Source organism: Petromyzon marinus, chromosome 16, assembly GCF_048934315.1.
Source record: "Petromyzon marinus isolate PM22_M1 ecotype Great Lakes invasive population chromosome 16, UKy_Petmar_22M1.pri1.0, whole genome shotgun sequence".
Lineage (NCBI taxonomy): Eukaryota > Metazoa > Chordata > Hyperoartia > Petromyzontiformes > Petromyzontidae > Petromyzon > Petromyzon marinus.
Genome location: NC_133682.1, coordinates 1,646,343 through 1,659,711, shown reverse-complemented (window position 1 = coordinate 1,659,711; position 13,369 = coordinate 1,646,343). Strand labels below are relative to the sequence as shown.

The window sequence follows — 13,369 nt, the reverse complement described above, 5'->3', positions numbered from 1 at the left end:
AGGAGAGGGGGGCCGAGGAGAGGGGGGCCGAGGTGAGAGGAGAGGGGGGTTGAGGTGAGTGAAAGTGGAAAGAGGACCGAGCTGAGTGGAGAGGTGAATGAAGAGGAGAGGGGAGTTGAGGTGAGTGAAAGGGGGGCCGAGGTGAGTGGAGAGGTGAAAGGAGAGGTGAAAGGAGAGGGGGGTTGAGGTGAGTGGAGAGGTGAGAGGAGAGGGGGGCTGGAGTGAGGAGATGGTCTGAGGTGCATGAAGAGATGGTGTCAGGTGAGGATGCGAGTGTCTCAGGTTAATGGAGAAGAGGGTCTTAGGCGAGGAGGGAGTTTGGTGAGAAGGGAATCAAGGTTAGGAGGGAACAGGTGACGAGGGTGAAGAGGTGATCCGGTGAAGAGGAGGCGGGAGAGAAGGGAGAGAAAGTCGTGTGAGGAGGGACTTGGAGACGAGTGAGGCGGAGGGTGAGTTGAGGTGAGGAGGAGCCGGGTAGTAAGACGGTGTAGTGGAGGTATTCTGGGTGCGCAGAGGGACCGGTCAAAGAGCAGGGAGCCAGCATGGCCGACCTCCGTCTGGCCGGGATGGAGGCGGCGGCCGTGTCGGTGCTGAGTCGCGCCGTGGACCTGGACCGTGAGTCCCGCCTGCCGGAGGCGCTCGTTTGCTACCAAGAGGGCATCCAGCTTCTCATCGACATCCTCAAGGGTACGGGGCACAGACGGCACCACCACTAATCCCCCCCCACCGCGGCACGCCGAGCGGTGGAGCCACGGACATCAGCTGCCATCGCGAACGTTGTTCTGTGCGCAAATTATTTGGTGATGCTGCTGCTGCGTTGGCAGTGGTGCACACAACAAAAACAACCTCCGACACACTCGTCAATAACACTGTGGCATTAAAAGGAAAAAATATGTATATAATAACGCATGCTATGAAGAAGGGCTATTGCCCGAAACGTCGCCTTTCTCCAAAGGTGTGCACACGTCAGGGTTTGCAGACGCACTGTGGAACAGCGGTTGCACAGGTAATGGAACAATACCTGGTGTGGTTGGCCTCCCTAAAACCTCGCAGGAGTGGGGGGCATGGATACCGTGCAGGATTCTAATTGAATCGGCGGAAGAAAAAGCAAGCAATTGTATTACATCTATGCAACGTATGGCTACCAACTTTGAGGTCTTAGTCTCTCCAGATATTCTGGATTACAATATTACAACACAGCCGTATGGCTGTGTTGTAATATAATCAAAGCTTTTACGCAATATTACCTTGTAAATAACTAAACGTGCTATTTTGATTTAAAGCTTTCGTGACTGCAGTGATTCATATTCTTGGTTCTTTCGGTAAAGTCACGTTGAAGGGAAACAATAAAATAATCAAATATATATAACAAACTGTCAAATCGCTATCCGTGGTGCTAACGTTTATAAATAAATAAATGCAAACCGCATTTCAAATATTCTTGCTTTGGTTTTCACACCTGATGATGATTGCTTGTGTTGCAGTCGAAACGTCGTGAGAATTTTATTGTTTTATATATATTATTATTTTATTGTTTCCCTTCAACGTGACTTTACCGAAAGAACCAAGAATATAAACGTGCTGTATTTGTTTTTTTTTTACAGCCATAAAGGAAGATGCAAAGAAGAGCCACTATCGCCAAAAGATTGAAGTCTACATGGAGAGGGCTGAGAAAATCAAGCAGCAAGTGAACATCCAGAAAGAAAGTGGGTAGTAGGAGGCCTGAATTCCTTATCTGCACGTGAGAATGTAGCCTTGCCGGAAGAGTATGGCATAAAAGGGAATTAGTAAACATTTTCAGGATAATCAACTCTTCATTATCTGGTGTAATTCGGGACGGGGTGGGGGGCAGAATGGCCTCGATAAAATTAAACATAGATAATACAAAACGTGTAAATAGGCTACAATATGTATTTGTTTACCTACTTAGAATGTGGGTGGAGATGTAGAGTGTGCCGTCTGTTTTGATTGCTTCTTAAAGTAATTGTTTTACTTGCCGACATGTTTGCGGTCGCGTGAGAGACTGAGTCACTCACAAGTGAGGAGCAGCTCATAATTAAACTCGCACGCGCAAATATATTTCTTTCGCCAGCATGGTTAATCCTCAATGCTGTGAAAACCCCTTTACCCGATGTGCATCACGTGTGTGCGCACTTGCAAGGTGGCAAGTATCACGAGCAGTTGCGAATCGCTGATAACGCTACGGGATTCAGCTACGTGAAGCTGTTTGGACCGTACCTGGACGAGACTGTGAGCGAGGTGTGGGTGGAGGATCCTTACATCCGTCACATCCATCAGGTCTGACACCTCGCACACCTTGATTGTGTAACCGAGACGGCATGGTATTTTGATCTGCCGTGTAGCCGTGTGGCAGCACCGTTAGGGCAGCAACTCACCAACTCTAGGACCCAATTGACAGCAACTCATACAATATCCATCATTTTCGTCTCCCCCCCTCCTCTTTTCCGAACATAGATGGACTCGTCCATCTGAACAAACTGTCAAATCGCTCTCTGTGGTGCTAAAGTTAAAAAAACGCCACTTTTTTCAAATTTTCTTGCTGTGGTTTTCACACCTGATGACGATTGCTTGTTTTGCAGTCGAAACGTGAGAATTTGATTTTTTATATTTTTATTATTTTATTGTTTCCCTTCTACGTGACTTTACCGAAAGAACCAAGAATATCATACAATATCGTTAAGAGATGGTCCTTGCCTGTAACATCTGGCAGTTCACCAGCATTGATTCAAGTAAGCCTACCTCTGCTGAGACATTGTGTCGAAACCAGTCCAAAGTTTGCTTGTCTTAAATCAATTATGCACTCCCAGAAGGCTGTGCAGTTTGGGTTGTTTAAGAATGTTTTTACGTGGAGACATATGAACTAGACATGTTATCTGGTGATCTATTTTGTAATTTATATTTTTCACAATGATCCTCATGATTATTTCGAGTTATATACAATAAGGCGCTCTCTTCTTTCTTTACGGACATGGGAAATCATGGGATAAATTAGGTCATTAAATAAAAAGTCCTTGGCTAAGTCCTGCTTACAAGCTGATGACACAGCAAATCTGAATACAATTATTCCCTCAAACAGGCAGGGATAAGCAAAATTTTACAAAATCAGGCAACCTTGCAGTCACTTTTGAACATAATCCCACAATACAAATGGTGTATCTATACTCTCTGGTTCGTTCGGTAAAATCACGTAGATAGAAAAAAAGAACATGACGTTTCGGTCGCAACACAAGCATCCTTCATCAGGTGAGAATGATCTGCTGATCTCTTTCTTACCTGATGACAGACGCTTTGTGTTGCGACCGAAACGTCGTGTTCTTTTTTTTTCTATCTATGTGAATTTACCGAAAGAACCACAGAGTATGGATTCCTGCAGTCACGAAAGCTTCAAATCAAGATTGGTGTATCTAGTTTTGAAGGTAACTATTTCTCCCTCCGTGTCATGTCCTTTCTAAAAGACATCGGCATTGATGGCCGTCCTTGTTCAGCTCTGTCCTTGAACATTTTCTCAAGAACTTGGCATGAGATACTCCCTGTTGTATCCTATTTTTCAAATTGCGTATGTACCTCATTTGCTGTCTTCCTGGTTTCTTGTCACTAGAGTTTTCCTAGCCAAAACATGATTTTGGATTTTTCATGGAATTCGTGTTGAGATGTAAAACATTTTTTGAATCAATCTCAAGACGCTTTGTAGCAGAGTGAAAAAAAATAAAAAGTCAATTGAGAAACAAGCGATCCATGGAGACTGTGACGAGTTAAGATGTTTGTGGTTTCATTTGCAGCTTTACAACCTCCTCCGGTTTTGCGAGATGCTGATCCAAGGACCGTGTAAAGTGAAAAAGGTCAACCTCCTTACTTCACAAGACGAGGTGACTCACCCATTAACTCACTACTTCACAGCTGGGTGTTGTAGAATTGTAATAGTTTTGTCTTGTCATTAAAAAAAAACAAGTTATTTTCATGTTATACCTTGAATCAAAACACACTCAGACTGGGAGCAATGGACTACAGGAGGGTGCACTCCTGGAACTGAGGCAGAGTCTTCAAGGCCACAACATCGCACTCAACATCTCCTACTCAGACACGCTGCACGACCGGGAAATCAGGTTTTCCATGCTTCAGTGCAGCAACACAAGTAGCCTATTAATTCTATATCCGTGAGTGTCTCTTGATTGACATTGTTTACTCGATGCGCTCATTGCAATTACCACTTGTCATTCAGGTTTAATAATGGCTGGATAATCAAGATTGGACGAGGTCTGGATTATTTTAAGAAGCCCGCGGTAAGTTTAGTGTTTATTTTCTATATCGTTTTTTTCATTATTGTCAGTCATGTACTCTTTCACTTGAGGATTTTAGCATCTATACCCAGGGCTTAATTTAAGCCAGGTTTGTCCACATCAGTAACCTGTGAAATATTTCCACACCCTGCACCACCACATCCAGTATACCTCTTAATGGCTGTGGCTACTAATCCCGTGCCTACTCCAGTCTACCAGCAATTCAACATAGTAAGAACTAAAGCCCTATCTGCACCCAGATGAATTGAAATTAAACAAATATGACTGGTTTTAGTACAGCATCTGAAGATGTGGTCGCATTTAAATGCTACATAAATACAAATTGTCTTAAAACGCATTTGCTCCTATGGAGCATTATGGGTAAATTAATATGCTGTATCGGCAGAACTTTGTCTCAACATACAAAATATGGTATAGTTTATCAGCCTTTTGCCTTTCCGGACCAAATGTTATCAAGCAGAATTTTAAAGCCAACTCCGAATTAAATTGTATTGATATTTTTGTATTCTTAGCTCTTTCGGTAAAGTCACGTTGAAGGGAAACAATAAAATACATATAAAACATATATATTTTATTATTTTATTGTTTCCCTTCAACGTGACTTTACCGAAAGAGCTAAGAATATGAATTACTGCAGTCACGAAAGCTTTAAATCAAAATTTGATATTTTTGTGTTAAGCCATGTAATGATCTGACCAAATGTGTGTTGTGAAGACTTTCCACCACCCGACAAAGCCAAAAATAAATTTCCACCTGTATAAGTGTTTAACGAGCCAATTATTATCGTTTCAGCTCACGGGTAAGTCGGGGAAATATTTTTACCACCAAATTGAGCAATTGCAATCCATATTTCGTTTGAAGCTATGTCGAACACCATCGGGACAAGATCTAGGAAGTGAGAATATAAATCCAGGAAGTCAGAATGATCTGATCAATTGTATTGTGTTATGCAGCCAAGTTGAGTAACTCCACCCTCCTCAGACTTGAAGGTGCAGTTTCTGATGCCTGCACTTGTGGTTGCTTCTAGGGCCGTTTCAGCATCGGCTACGCAGACTACGACTTGCGGCCTTGCCACGAGACCACGGTGGACATCTTTCACAGGAAGCACACCAAGGAGGGCTGAGACCACGCATCCAAGTTTTCACAAAGACAATGTCTTAATGAAAACAAATACGGTGTACAGAAACATTCAAAACTGTTCATAAAGGCGGAACATACGCCGAGATTGCACAAAGGACCGGAGTCTGACAAGGAGACACGCTTGAGTGTGACGACGATTTACAGTGGCTGATGACATATTGTGCAACATGTTTTGTTAAATACGCCTGTTATGTGTATACTATGTATAGTAATATTTTATAAGCTTGGGATTTTGATATGGCACTTGAAAGTTTAAATTTATATTGTTCCAGTTTCTTTTCTGGGTTCCATGGGAGATTTTAAGGCACATTACAAATGTTAATATTAAAATAAAGATTACAACACTGCCCTGTAGTTCAGTTCCTTATCCTCAACATCATATTGATGCACAGTCATTAACAAACAATTTACAAAAACTGAAGATAACTTGTATGAGGACACAGCTAAAAAAAATCAAACATCCCTTGTAAACACACAGCTCGGGTGCTCCAAGCTGCATGACATCAAAGTGAAGGTTCATGATTGAGCAAAAAAATACTTTTAAAGGGACCTTCAAGAACACCACAGTAACACTCATGATAGTGGCATGACGTATCATAAGGCATGGCTTTTATACGACGTCCCAAGAGCGTGACTTATTAAAGTGTCAGCTCAGGACATGGAGCAAAGGTGTAAATATACAAAATTCGAGCTCTTTCGGATTACAATGTAAAACTATGTAACCACCCTCTTGCCTGATCTCATGAGACCTTGGACAGCTAAAGCAACGTTAAGCCTGGAGTGATCACCACCCACAGCAGGTGTTCGAGACTGCAGGGCTAGGTTGTGGGCAGAGTAAAGAAGTGCGTGGCATGTGTCGGCTCTCAACCAGCAGTGCACTGACAATGAGGCTGCAGTTCATGTACTCATGTACATGGCATGAGCATCAAACTATGGACATGATGCAGTCGCAGATCCGTCCCCATGGGCCTTGACCCTGGGTTCGCACCTCCCGAAGTGCCAGTTCCACATTTTCGGGCCAGAATCGCGTGCCCACCAGCACCTGGGCCAGCGTGGAGGCCACGTCCATTGGTAGCCACGGGTCTGGCACCTTCACCTCACATCGCTCGATGCGCCCATTCTTCACCTCCAACCTGACTGTGAACTCCCCGTGCTGACCGCCTCGGCAGGGGTCAGAGGCGAAGCTGTGCTCGTAACTGAAGGGCGGTGTGCGTCCGTACACCCACTCCCAGCTGCTGAGCTCCTCTCTCATGTGTTCGATTCCTGGGTAGGCCTTGACATCTGTTGGGTCCACAGTGGCAGCCTGCCCGTGGCCCGGGCGGCCGTGCGACCTCGCAAACTGCGCTGCCACCGCGCCGGCCAGAAGGTTACAGGTTAGGGTCCGGTCACGCTCCCGCAGATTGGCCACGGGGGCCGGCACGCTGGGAGTGGCGTTGGTGCGCAGCCCCGCGGCGTGGCCGCTGCGCAGGGCGCGCGACATGAGCGCCCGATCGGCTTCCACGAGCAGCGTGCAGTGGTGGTAGGCCGTGTCGCGGCCCAGCTTGGCCGCCGTGCCCGACACCTTCAAGTTGGCCTCCATCACCAAGTCGAAGCGCTCCGTAGCGCGCACGTCGAGGCGCGGCCGCAGCGTGGCCACGGCGTCCGTGATGAGGCCGAGGTTGTGCTTGCGGTCGTAGCCGGCCCTCGAGCTGAAGAAGGAGAAGTTCACGTTGCCAAGGTCGTGGTAGACTGTGCCGCCGCCGCTCCGCCGACGCGCCACAGCAATTCCCTGCTGCCGCAGCCACGGCACGTCGCTCTCCCGCCACGGGTTCTGGTGGCGGCCCAGCACCACGGCGCGCTCGTTCCACCACACTAGCAGCGCACCGCCGCCCGCCCCGAAGCCGCCGTGCTCGTAGAGCCAGTCCTCCAGGGCCAGGTTGGTGAAGACGTCGGTGGACGTCGAGCGTAGGATGGCGAAGCTGCCCGGGGCCCCGAGCAGCGACTCCGCGCTGGAGGAGCGAGGGGCTGGGGTTCTCGCCTTAGACGCAGGAGACTTCGGGCTCCCTCCTCTCGAGGCGTGGGTGTCACAGTAGCCAGCCCTGGGGAAGTCAGGAGCAGAGGTCAAAATCATGGGGACATGAGTGACAGTGCATGGGTCTGGAGGCACAGGGGTTCGAGTGCACGGCTGTGGTAGAGTAGGGACTCGGAGTCCCAGCTCAGGAGGCATGGTTGTCTAAATACTGGGGGCTCTGCGGGCACAGAGGTCACAGACAAATGTAATTTCGTGTTCACACCACTGCTGGTAGAAGGGCCTCTATGAGAGGGAGCTCTGGCGGGTATTTGGTTTACTCTTCCAAACCCGTCAGAAGTCTTCAACCCACTACAAGTGACTTGCCCATCGACTTGTAGCGGTGGCCGGGCAGAGGTCACGGGGCCCGACCCTGAATGCAAGGGGATGGAGAGCCACGGCCCCGAATGCTACACGCGGGTTTCAGGGTCCCGCGTCTGGAGGCGCACGGGGGTTGGTGCCTCCAGTGCCCGTACCTGGACGCGTTGGGACTCGGGGTCCCATCCGTGGAGGCGCGGACTCCCCGCGTCTCCGTCCCAAGGCCGGAACAGTCCGCGAGGGACACGCGGGAGCGCAGCAGGAGCAGCCCGCGAGAGCGCACGCCACCCCGGACACACGCGGCCAGCGACGCCAGCATCGGGGTGAGTACGGGGTGGGTATCAGGGTGAGTATCAGGGTGAGTAGCGGGGTGAGCAGCGGGGTATCAGGGTGAGTATCAGGGTGGGTATCGGGGTGACCAGCGGGGTGAGTAGCGGGGTGAGTATCAGGGTGGGTATCAGGGTGAGCAGCGGGGTGAGTAGCGGGGTGAGCAGCGGGGTATCAGGGTATCAGGGTGAGCAGCGGGGTTATCAGGGTATCAGGGTGAGCAGCGGGGTGAGTATCAGGGTGAGCAGCGGTGTGAGTAGCGGGGTGAGTAGCGGGGTGAGCAGCGGGGTGAGAATCGGGGTGAGCAGCGGGGTGAGTATCGGGGTGAGTAGCGGGGTGAGTATCGGGGTGAGCTGCGGGGTGAGTATCGGGGTGAGTATCAGGGTGAGTATCAGGGTGAGCGGCGGGGTGAGTATCGGGTTGAGCAGCGGGGTGAGTAGCGGGGTGAGTAGCGGGGTGAGTATCAGGGTGAGTAGCGGGGTGAGTATCAGGGTGAGTAGCGGGGTGAGTATCAGGGTGAGTAGCGGGGTGACCCGGGCGGTAGTTGACCACACCGGGGAAGGGGGTTTCAGCCTCAAGCGTCCGCCCCCGTGACGTCACGCGGGGTCAGAGTTCGAGGGGCGGGGCGATTCGGCAGCGCGAAGCAGGGGGGGCGGTGGATGCGGGGCGGCGTCATTGGTTTTTATTTTGATTTTAAATGAAACGCAATTTTTTAAAATCAATTTATTGTGAGCGTTAACGCGTGCTGATCTTAATCATGCGGTTTTTGTTGCGTTTGTTTAAAACGTAAAAGGAAATTAAATCTCCGCCGCGGCGGTGAGAGTGGTTGGGACGCAGCGCGGGCGGCGGCAGATTCAAACGGAACGGCGCCAAGCGGAGAGCCCCACGGAGACCTGGGGCGAGACAGATCCCAGGACTTAGACCAGGACCTAGGGAGAGACAGAACCCAGGACTTAGACCGGGACCTAGGGAGAGACAGAACCCAGGACTTAGACCAGGACCTAGGGAGAGACAGAACCCAGGACTTAGACCGGGACCTGGGGACAGACAGAACCCAGGACTTAGACCAGGACCTAGGGAGAGACAGAACCCAGGACTTAGACCGGGACCTGGGGACAGACAGAACCCAGGACTTAGACCAGGACCTAGGGAGAGACAGAACCCAGGACTTAGACCGGGACCTGGGGACAGACAGAACCCAGGACTTAGACCGGGACCTGGGGAGAGACAGAACCCAGGACTTAGACCGGGACCTGGGGAGAGACAGATTCCAGGACTTAGACCGGGACCTGGGGACACTGGGGAGAGACAGAACCCAGGGCTTAGACCGGGACCTGGGGAGAGACAGATTCCAGGGCTTAGACCGGGACCTGGGGAGAGACAGAACCCAGGACTTAGACCAGGACCTAGGGAGAGACAGATCCCAGGACTTAGACCGGGACCTGGGGACACTGGGGAGAGACAGAACCCAGGGCTTAGACCGGGACCTGGGGAGAGACAGAACCCAGGACTTAGACCGGGACCTGGGGAGAGACAGAACCCAGGACTTAGACCGGGACCTGGGGAGAGACAGAACCCAGGACTTAGACCGGGACCTAGGGAGAGACAGAACCCAGGACTCAGACCGGGACCTGGGGAGAGACAGAACCCAGGACTTAGACCGGGACCTGGGGAGAGACAGAACCCAGGACTTAGACCGGGACCTGGGGAGAGACAGAACCCAGGGCTCAGACTGGGACCTGGGGAGAGACAGAACCCAGGACTTAGACCGGGACCTGGGGACAGAACCCAGGACTTAGACCGGGACCTGGGGAGAGACAGAACCCAGGACTTAGACCAGGACCTGGGGACAGACAGAACCCAGGACTTAGACCGGGACCTGTGGACAGAGAGAACCCAGGACTTAGACAGGGACCTGGGGAGAGACAGAACCCAGGACTTAGACCAGGACCTGGGGAGAGACAGATCCCAGGACTTAGACCGGGACCTGGGGAGAGACAGATTCCAGGACTTAGACCGGGACGAGGCACCGGGACATCGGGGACTCAAGGGACAAAAGGAACCAGGACCGGATCTCAAACGGAACCAGGGAGTCGAGAGCCAGAACGAGACGCCCGCCAGACCGGGGAACCCAGCATCAGAGTGAGACCAAGGCCAGGCAATCAGGACCAGGACCCGCAGCGAGACTAGGGCTGAGGGACAAAGAGTCGGAATCCAGGCCGGGTCGTGACCTGGAGCAGGGGTCAGAGGACTCGAGGCGTCGACTGGGAGCGAGACCAGGAACCAGGGAGCCAGATCGCGACCGAACAAGAGCCAGCATCTTGAGACCCGGACACTTTACGATTTCCAGAGTCAACGGACGCTGCTTCCAGGGACCCTGGACCCCTCTCGTCTGGGCTCGGCTCCCTAGGACCCCTCTTCCAAGGATCCCTCTCTCAAGGATCCCTCTCCTCGGACCCCTCTCCCCGGGGACCCCAGGCAGGGGGAGGCAGCGAGGCCGTACAGTACATGCAGTGGGGCCGGACATCCGCCGCCTCTTAACCGGTTCAACTCCCACACCGACGTGATTACGACTGCCAGCCAAGTCGGGCCCGGGATTGCTGTTTATTTCATTCATTGTTCAATTCATTCATTGATTCGTTCACCGCTGACCGGGCTCGGAGCAGCGATGGGCTCGGCGGCCGAGCGCAAATTCGTGAGCTTGCGCAAGCGGCTGGACCAGCTGGGCTACAGGCAGCCCCTGGGCGTGGAGACCCTGCCTCTCGTGGAGAAGATATTCGGGTAAGAGCCGAGACTTCTCCCCCACGTCCCCTCCCCGTAACCTCCCCGTACCGATGTCTGTGTCTTCATCCGTTCCTCTGTTCATTCATTTGAGACGCGCGGAGGCTCATGACTGCTTTTCAGGAGGGGCCTTTCAAATGTTTTACTTGGACTCGACGACGGTACCCGCCACTGCATGGCGTTCCAAAAGGTTCGAATAGACGGGTTCACGAACCCACTTGCTGTATACTCACTTTCTGGCCACCTCGTGGGTAGAGCGAGAATCTCATGCGTGATCTGCCAACCCTTGAATCCACAGAGTTGTATGGCAGGCGTGCCTCTTTGCAAGTCAACCAACAGACTGCGTGTTAATATGAATGCGTGTCCTGCAAAAACGTAGATGACACACACACATTAAATATAAACCACGCCAGCTGCATTGGAACACTCTACAAACCTTGCTATCGGTGTATAAGCATAATCTCCCCACAGGTGGCTGCACAATGAACGTACTAATTCACGTATTGTCATCCACTTAATCTGCCTACTCTCAACAAAGCCAACAACCCCTCGATTGAAACACTGCACGCCTTTGAAGTGTTAGACAGGTAGTACATCACATTTCAGTAATCTGAGAACCCTGCAAACTAGCTGGGTACAACCAGTTCAGTCTGAATAATATGCCCAATGTCATCATATCTCTAAAGCTCAGCAGGGTTGATTCCGTGTAGTACTTGAATGAGTTATCAGACTAGGGCTTGGCAGATGTTGGTGGCCAGCAGTGGTCAGTGTTAAGTGTTGCTACGAGTTGGTCAGGAGATGGCAGTACAGCTCTTCTGAAATAAAGTCATGGATATAATTAAAGTGTACGAGTCTTATTGTATTTATATAAGATGCAAATTACATAGCATTTAGTCCATATGTCGAGTAACTTCATGGAACAATGTTTAACAGCAGAATTAGTGAAAGCATAAAAACTCTAGACCAGTTTCGACTTTCATCAGCAGGAGTCAGGCTTCCTAAGTAAATGCTGCTAGATTGCAACATCTTATCGGCAAGAGCCATCCACCAACATCGCGAGATCCATTCAGCACAAAAAACACGGCAGCACATGATTAGTTAATTGTGTAGGGCGGCAGAGAAATGTCCCTGTGATTGGTGTTACCACATAGTGACTGAACTAATAAGATGTTAATTGTGATGCTTTCCAATGCGGGTTTTTTCCTTTGTTAACTGCATGGACGCTGCATAGGTAAACATTGTGGCTACTGCAGTAAATCTAGGTACACACCATTCATTGTGGCTACTTCAGTAAATAGTTTGTCCCAAGGTCCGAGGTTAGGTGTGCACACCTGGTTAAAAGCAGCTGTTATTTCAATTACTTGACGTTTTTGCATGAGTGGGGTGGCGAGGGGGGGGGAAGAGTGTTTTGCAAAAGCTACCTCCAAAACGAAAGCCTAATTTAGAATAGTTGTGAAGATCCACTGTGCCAGGCATTCCCGTGGTAGTTAAAGTGATATTAAGTCATTGTATAATTCCTGTAAAAAAAAACAAAGAGTATGTGTGCTGTTTTCAATGTGGTTGGTGACAATGTTGTGATAGTAGTTAATAATTTGTTGATTATAAAATTATAACAATCTAGGGTGAAGTGGTGGCACAGTAGACAGAAGACCGCGCTATGAACCCAGCAACCTGAGATTGATTATTGGCTACTGCTAACATCAGTGGTGGGTGATTTTTGAACTCGTTCTGCACCTGCCGCCCTCCCTCTTACCAACTCACACTGATCCACATGGTGATGTATGGTCAAACAACTCCCATGACCAATGAGTGGAGAGGCCTTCATCCAGCAGTGGATCGATAAGGAGCTGTACATTTAATGCCTACCATCCAAACGTAACCTAAGTGAATACCATCATGAGCCATGGATGAAGGTCTCCCAAAGCTATCACCACCGCCAATCGCTCAAGTGATAATTTTATCTAAAACTCATTGGCGCGTTTACGCCGCAGTGATCTGGTGCACACCACCGAGAGCCTGCGCAATGCCCAGCTGGCGGCCGGCAAGACGGAGAAGGAGGCGCGGAACGTGGACACGCTCGTGGAGCCGTACCGTGGCGAGAACGCTCGCCTCGTGCGCGACAACAACGCGCTGCACATGGAGCTGATCCGGGCGCGCGAGGAGTGCGAGCGCATCGGCAAGGGTGAGCGCACCTACGTGCCGTCCGTGCGCCTCTCCCTGTCCTGTGCCTCCCTCTGTTACTCCGACATTGGGGTATATATAACCTACTTATGAATCCACGGATTAAAAACTAATTTCTTAAAAAGTGATTTCTGTATTTAGTTTATTGTCCTTCCCCCGCACCTCGGATTAGCACAGTTGATTACATATGGTGCGAAAGAAGTTCTACATAGATACACAGGCCCGATACGATCCCTTACTTCATTTCATACAGCCC

The 13,369-nt window shown here is 50.3% G+C and overlaps 3 protein-coding genes across 4 annotated transcripts in view; 2 read left to right on the top strand and 1 right to left on the bottom strand.

Moving 5' to 3' along the window:
- Window positions 1–30: 30 nt before the first annotated feature.
- Window positions 31–5,806, top strand: MITD1 (microtubule interacting and trafficking domain containing 1). 2 transcript variants are annotated; one of them, XM_076067402.1, is made up of 8 exons: window positions 31–687; window positions 1,605–1,706; window positions 2,162–2,298; window positions 3,378–3,437; window positions 3,801–3,887; window positions 4,009–4,124; window positions 4,241–4,301; window positions 5,347–5,806. In XM_076067402.1, the coding sequence occupies exons 1-8, from the start codon at window positions 543–545 to the stop codon at window positions 5,440–5,442; spliced, it is 804 nt and encodes a 267-aa protein (XP_075923517.1). In that variant the 5' UTR covers window positions 31–542; the 3' UTR covers window positions 5,443–5,806. The 2 variants fall into 2 exon arrangements, with proteins under 2 accessions (XP_075923517.1, XP_032811499.1); XM_032955608.2 differs by lacking the exon at window positions 3,378–3,437 and having other exon boundaries at window positions 38–687.
- Window positions 5,454–8,733, bottom strand: LIPT1 (lipoyltransferase 1). Its single transcript, XM_032955607.2, has 2 exons — window positions 7,983–8,733; window positions 5,454–7,537 (listed from the first exon to the last, which is right to left on the bottom strand). The coding sequence occupies exons 1-2, from the start codon at window positions 8,141–8,143 to the stop codon at window positions 6,385–6,387; spliced, it is 1,314 nt and encodes a 437-aa protein (XP_032811498.2). The 5' UTR covers window positions 8,144–8,733; the 3' UTR covers window positions 5,454–6,384.
- An 88-nt stretch (window positions 8,734–8,821) lies between these two features.
- The window catches only part of LOC116943012 (centrosomal protein of 135 kDa-like), a 32,650-nt gene continuing 28,102 nt past the window's right edge, over window positions 8,822–13,369 (top strand). Inside the window, exons 1-2 of the mRNA XM_032955604.2 lie at window positions 8,822–10,932; window positions 12,924–13,114. Coding sequence (XP_032811495.2) covers window positions 10,820–10,932; window positions 12,924–13,114 — 304 coding nt within the window. The 5' untranslated portion in view covers window positions 8,822–10,819. The remainder of the gene's footprint in view (window positions 10,933–12,923; window positions 13,115–13,369) is intronic.

Coding starts and splice junctions, on each gene's coding strand:
- MITD1 (XM_076067402.1), top strand. CDS start 543: ATGGCCGACCTCCGTCTGGCCGGGATGGAGGCGGCGGCCGTGTCGGTG. Junction 2,299..3,377: donor ACATCCGTCACATCCATCAG/GTCTGACACCTC, acceptor AAAGAACCACAG/AGTATGGATTCCTGCAGTCA. Junction 4,302..5,346: donor ATTATTTTAAGAAGCCCGCG/GTAAGTTTAGTG, acceptor GGTTGCTTCTAG/GGCCGTTTCAGCATCGGCTA.
- LIPT1 (XM_032955607.2), bottom strand. CDS start 8,143: ATGCTGGCGTCGCTGGCCGCGTGTGTCCGGGGTGGCGTGCGCTCTCGC. Junction 7,538..7,982: donor CCGAGTCCCAACGCGTCCAG/GTACGGGCACTG, acceptor TGACTTCCCCAG/GGCTGGCTACTGTGACACCC.